This window comes from Rousettus aegyptiacus, unplaced genomic scaffold (genome assembly GCF_014176215.1).
Source record: "Rousettus aegyptiacus isolate mRouAeg1 unplaced genomic scaffold, mRouAeg1.p scaffold_m13_p_14, whole genome shotgun sequence".
Classification (NCBI taxonomy): Eukaryota; Metazoa; Chordata; class Mammalia; order Chiroptera; family Pteropodidae; genus Rousettus; species Rousettus aegyptiacus.
The window spans coordinates 41,637,953-41,643,988 of NW_023416289.1; the positions used below are offsets into that span (position 1 = coordinate 41,637,953).

Consider the following 6,036-nt stretch of genomic DNA (forward strand, 5'->3'; position numbering starts at 1 on the left):
CGTGGATAGTAAGGGGTTCCCGCACGCCAGAAGCAGAGGGTCTGTGTTAAGAGCGGCGGGGGCTGCAGGAGGCGAGAGAGACGGGTGAGGGCGCCGCGGGGCGGGCGGGGGAGGAGAGCGCTGGGAGCAGGGAGAGGGTGGAGGGACAACGAAGGGGACGCCAAGGGTTGAAGAGCTTTGGGGCCTGCTCTAGGGCGCGAGCGGCGCGGAGTGGTTAGGAGAGGGAGCAGTGATTGAGCTCCCGCAGTGTGTAGGACCCCATGCTTGAGCTCACCGGGCCTCCAGCCCTCGCTGGGAGCTCTTAGGTTGTGGAGTTGATAACGTCTGGTCAGAGAAAACGGATATGTAGCTGTGTAGCGGGAAAGTTGAACTTCCAGGCCCCTGGTGGGTTCTTTTCTGGAAGGACTTATTGATCTACTGTATAGAAAGCCCCCATTCCGTCCCCCAATAGTTCACAGTCCAAGAGAGGAATGTAGTCGAGAAAAGTCCAAATGTTAGCTCTCTCGGGCCACCTTCTAAGAGGATATTGACTGGGTGCCTATTTGTGTAAGCCTTAAACCAGACACTGGCCTTCCTCCCAGCGGAGTTCTCTGTTTGGAGTCTGGCTGTAAAAAAGGAAAACTTGAACTCTCAGGCCCCTCCCTGGCTGACTACTTCCAGGAAGATCCTTCATTGAAAGGCTGTTGTGTACAGGGCCCTGGCAACTCAAAAATTAGTGAGAGAGTTAAGGAAAGTTTAGTTCCTGGGCTTTTAGTGAATCATTTACTCAAGGAGCATTTATTGAGCACCATCTGAAAGCAGAGCTCTGTACTGTGCTGTTATTGTGGGAATTCATAGTCAAATAGGAGAGTTAGTTTGGCAGAAGTGGAATGTGCACAGAGACAATTAAACTCCCAGGGCCTCACTTCCTGGAGGAAGCATTATTCATTAACTATCTACTCAGTGCTTACTGTGTGTTAAGCATTGTTCTTGACATTGGAACTGTATCAGGGATGAACAGACTAAAATCCCTGCCCTCTGGGAGCTTAATTTGAGCACTTTTGTGTGCTAGGTTGTAAACTGAACTCCCAACTGCCTCCCGGAACTAACAGATGAGTTGAAAAAAAAAAAAAAAAAAGATGGAGAAAGTAGAGACTGAAGTAGGAAAATAAGCTTCCAGGCCTGCAGGGGTGGGGGCAGGGGTGCAGTCATTTGCTGAAGGGACTCTGAGCCCCTGCTGTGTGAAGGGGCTGGGATTGGGTTGAACTTACACATCTAGAAGGGGAAATGGGGCACATAGAGAAACATTCGAAAGTTAAAATCCCTGTCCCTGGTCAGTGATTTTGCTGGTGACAGCAGTCCCTACAACGAATCAGACCTGTCTGGCCTACAAGCTCAGTGAGGAACACAGAGACCAGAGACTTCATCCCAAGCTCATGATAATTGCTATGATAGAGGTGCCACAGGATGCTATAGGAACCCCAAGAAGAAGGGAGTGGCCACTAGCTTGAGGATGTAGATGTGTTGTCAGAAAAGGCTTCACAAAGGAAATGCTGAGAAGGAGTTTGCTAAATAAGGAGAGACCTTTCTTGGCAGAAGGAATAGCAGCATCAAAGACCTTAGATCCAAAAACATTTCTGGATAACTACAAGTGGTACCATCTAACCTTTATCAAGTACTAGGAACTTTGTGGTCAGTACTGCTTTTAGTCCCATTTCACAAGTGAGAAAACAGTCTGAGAGAGAGGAAGTAGTGGAGCTCAGATTCAAGCCAAGGGCAGCCGGGTTCCAGGGCCTGGGCTCTTAATCACTTTGCTGTGTCTCTGTGTCTCCGTGTAGAAGAAGGAAAGGTGCTGCACAGGGAGGGCACTGAACAGGCTGGAAAGGATGTGACTAGTCCTCTGGGTAAAGAGCACAGCATCAGAGGCCAGACTGAGGAGGGCTGTCTCTCTCCTGTAGATGCCTGGCCGCTGTGGGGCATGTGTCAGCTTCAGAGAGTCACAGGCTCATTGAAGACTGAGGTATAAACACTGGATCCTGACTTGCTTACTGATAGAGGCTGGTGAGTGACACGATGGGCAAGGGAACTCCTGAGACGTCCTTCCTCCCCTTGGATTCCTGGTGTCTCACCAGCTCCTTTCTTTCTCCAGGCATTGTCTTCCCTGGTATGGCAGAGGTGGTGGCTGAGGTGGCTGAGATGGCCGAGATGCCCACACAGATGTCACCAGGAGCCGTGGAGATGTCAATACCGATGTTTGGGGAGATGACAGAAATGTCAACAGAGTTGGCTGAATTGAAACCTGGGGAGGCCCTTGCCTCATCCCTCTTCTTCCAGCACCACCAGTTCATGTGCTCTGAGTGTGGCAGCCTCTATAACACACTGGAGGAAGTCATCTCACACCAGGAGCAGCATGTGCCCACTGGCACAGAGGAGGAAGCGCTGACAACCCCGGATACTGGCCTGGAGCCAGAACTAGTGCCAGGTACTGAGGATGGGCCTTTCCAGTGTGGTGAGTGCAGCCAGCTCATCCTCTCCCGCTGCGAGCTCCTGGCCCACCAGGACACCCACCTCCGGGAGTCTGCAAGCCAGATCCAGTACCAGTGTGGGGACTGCCAGGAGCTATTCCCCTCGCCTGAGCTGTGGGTGGCTCATAGAAAAGCCCATCACCTTCCCAGTGCAGCAGCCGAACCACCAGTGCCGCCTCCTCTGCCTCCCCCAACACCACCACCTCCACCCCCTGCTCCACCCGAAGTCAGGATGGAGCCATATGAGTGTCCTGAGTGTTGTACCCTCTGTGCCACCCCTGAGGAGTTCTTGGAGCACCAAGGCACCCACTTTGACTCTCTAGAGAAAGAGGAGTGCAATGGACTAGAAGAGGAGGAAGATGAGGAGGATGAAGATGTTGAAGAGACAGAGGACGAAGAGTCAGCAGCGCCAGTGGCAGAGGTTGGTGGCAGTACTCTGGGGGGTGACAAGTCCACGGCCGGCTGGGCCCAGGGCTGTGGGGATTGTCCTCAACACTGGACTTCAGCAGGGGCACGCCGGCGACACCGGCGGACATCCCGTGCCTCAACATCAACGGCCCACCCCTTCCGCTGTAGCCAGTGCCAGCGCAGCTTTAGCTCAGCAAACCGGCTGCTGGCTCATGGGCGGGCCCACGTTGGTGGCACACACGAGTGTCCGACCTGCTTCAAGGTCTTCAAGAAAGCAACTTCACTGGAACAGCACCTGCGGCTGCACCGTGGGGAAGCCCGCTACCTCTGCATGGACTGTGGTCGTGGCTTCAGCACAGAACTCACTCTGGTGGCCCACCGGCGGGCCCACACCGCCAACCCATTGCATCGCTGCCGCTGTGGCAAGACATTCAGCAACATGACCAAGTTTCTCTACCACCGGCGCACCCATGCAGGCAAGAGCGGGGCGCCCCCCACTGCAGCAACAGCCTCCCCAGCTCCAGCCGAGCCCCCACCCCTGCCCCCACCCCCAGCTCCTCCTGCCCAGCTGCCTTGTCCGCAGTGCTCCAAGTCCTTTGCCTCAGCCTCCCGCCTCTCCCGGCACCGGCGCACAGTTCACGGGCCCCCTGAGCGGCGACACTGCTGCGGGGTTTGTGGCAAGGGCTTCAAGAAGCTGGTCCATGTGCACAACCACCTGCGGACACACACAGGTGAGAGGCCCTTTCAGTGCCACTCCTGTGGCAAGACCTTTGCTTCTCTGGCCAATCTCAGCCGCCACCAGCTGACCCACACAGGCGTGCGTCCCTACCAGTGCCTGGACTGTGGCAAGCGCTTCACACAGAGCTCTAACCTGCAGCAGCACCGGAGGCTGCACTTGCGGCCAGTGGCCTTTGCCCGCGCACCCCGTCTCCCCATTACTGGTCTCTACAACAAGAGCCCCTACTACTGCGGGACCTGTGGCCGCTGGTTCCGAGCCATGGCGGGCCTGCGATTGCATCAGCGGGTGCATGCCCGAGCTCGGACGATGACACTGCAGCCCAGATCACCACCCTCCGACCCGCCCCCACCTCCTGAGCCTCAGCAGACTATTATGTGCACCGAGCTCGGGGAGACCATTGCCATCATCGAGACGTCTCAGCCACTGGCACTTGAAGACACACTGCAGCTGTGCCAGGCGGCACTGGGGGCCAGTGAAGCAAGTGGGCTGTTGCAGTTGGACACGGCCTTTGTGTGACATAGCTAAGCGTAACAATAAGTTTGGTGGCAACAGCAAGTGTGGGTACCTGGCAAGCCACTCTGGTCCCCACCGGGTATCAGGATCCACCCTGGCATCTTACCCACTGACTCCTCAGAACAGCCCTGCCAGGTTTCTCTCGTCACCTTTTTCTGCCCGAGGGGAGACTAACGGTCTGAGACGTGAGAACTCAGGTCACCCCATTGCATTGCAAAGCAGAGTTTGCCAGGCTCTTTGCTCTGCATCACCCTCCTAACCAACGACACCAGGTAACCTTTCCTGAGCCCTGGCTGTGTGCCAGGTCTGTCCTGGACACTGTTCCATACCTCTTCAGGTTCTCTGTCCCCCCAGCCCTAGTGTTCCCTGGACTCTGGGCACCCAGGACTTGGCTCTGCCTGGTGGAGGAAGACCCCTCTCTGGGCTTCCTTAGCCTCATTTTTGACCATGTGGAAGGAAACCTATAGGTGCCCAGGTGCGCAGCTGCAGACTGGGTGATGCTGGAGACGCAGGAGTGCGTCAGACACGGGCTCTGCCCAGGAGGCCCACAGTGTGGTAGGAACACGCACAAGTACAGATGGCCTTGCTCTCTGAGTGTGTCTCATTGATTCTTTGAGCCTGGGTGTCCTAAGGCCTCCTTCCTGCATGCTGGGCGATGCTGGGAGTGAGAGACGAGTTGTGCCTCTGCCCTGTCTGTGGGGGACAGACAGATCTCAGCCCCAGGTTCCTCAAGGCTGCCGTGGTACAGTGGGCCCCAGAGCAGGGAACAAAGCTCTGGTGGCAGATCAGGAGTCAGACTTCCTAGAGAAGGTAGGAATCTGCTAGCGGAAGAGAGAACATTCCAGGCAGACAGACTGTGGGGAGGGGGCGGGTAGTGAGTTCTTGGTACACTTGGAGATGGTCCATTTATTCACAACTAATAATAGTGAATGTTTGACTGCCTAGCTGTGGTATTCACTGCAGTTACCACTATACATGTATTGTGATCCCAAGCCTGTAAGGTGATCCCAGGATTATCCCTGTTGTACAGATGAGAAAATGGACAGAGACTTGCCCAAGGTCTCATAGCTAGGCAGAGATGTCGCCGAGACTTTCACCCAGGCTGTCCCCTTCTGCCCATGTCTGTACCCAGTGCTCTTGAGTGATTGCAACCTGAAATCCATGGAGAGGCTGGGGTCTCAGAGGAGTCATAACTGGAGGAAAGGTGAGCCAGTGTCACAGAGCAGTTAAGGTTTGAGGGGGCCCTCAAAAGATCAAAGATCTTGGGAGCAGGAAGGGATCCCCAACCTTTTCAGAGGTTCCTTGGGGTGACAGTTCTTCCATCTCTAAATGGAAGATGATTTACGGCAGGTCCCGGGGGCAGGCCCCTCCCAGGCCTCTACAAATCCAGGTGCTCCAGCAGGTGAGGCAGAAGGAGGCAGGGCTGTGAGTTGTCTGGGAGGAAGGCTTTGGAAGCCTGGCTAAAAAGTTGGGGCAGTGTGGGGAGGGGAAGGTCATAACTGGGGGTTGGGGTTCCTTGGGGTCAGGATGGGACAAGGGGAAGGCTAAAGATGGGCCAGGAGGGAGAAGACAGGGCTAGAGCTGGGCAGAGGCCGTGGGGGTGAGAGGAGGGTGAGGGGACACCCTCAGTGACCTCATGGCCAACCAGATGTGAGCAGGAGAAAGGGGTTCCCAGGAGCCCTAGCTCTGCCCTCACCCAGACCAGCCCTCCTCCCCTGCTCTGGTCCACTTGCTGTATATATTCATCTTACAAACAAAGTGCCACCTGCATGGAGTTGAGCAGAGGGCCAGGGTTTACTCGGGGCAGTACACAGATGCCCCTGGGGCTGGCTGGAGCAGACAAAAGCCCAGATGCCACAGGAACAGCTCTTG

General features: G+C 55.6%; 1 protein-coding gene across 3 annotated transcripts; it reads left to right on the plus strand.

The window, feature by feature from the left end:
* ZNF526 (zinc finger protein 526) lies at positions 1 to 4,758 on the plus strand. Of its 3 annotated transcripts, none has more exons than XM_016129951.2 (3): positions 2 to 84; positions 1,938 to 2,040; positions 2,129 to 4,758. In XM_016129951.2, exon 3 carries the CDS (start codon positions 2,146 to 2,148, stop codon positions 4,165 to 4,167), a length of 2,022 nt encoding a protein of 673 aa, XP_015985437.2. In that variant the 5' UTR covers positions 2 to 84; positions 1,938 to 2,040; positions 2,129 to 2,145; the 3' UTR covers positions 4,168 to 4,758. The 3 variants fall into 3 exon arrangements, with proteins under 3 accessions (XP_015985440.2, XP_015985437.2, XP_015985438.2); XM_016129952.2 differs by having other exon boundaries at positions 20 to 84; positions 1,818 to 2,040; XM_016129954.2 differs by lacking the exon at positions 1,938 to 2,040 and having other exon boundaries at positions 1 to 84.
* The last annotated feature ends 1,278 nt before the right edge of the window (positions 4,759 to 6,036 follow it).

What these genes read in the sequence shown, in the direction of transcription:
- ZNF526 (XM_016129954.2), top strand. Translation starts at nt 2,146, where the DNA reads ATGGCAGAGGTGGTGGCTGAGGTGGCTGAGATGGCCGAGATGCCCACA.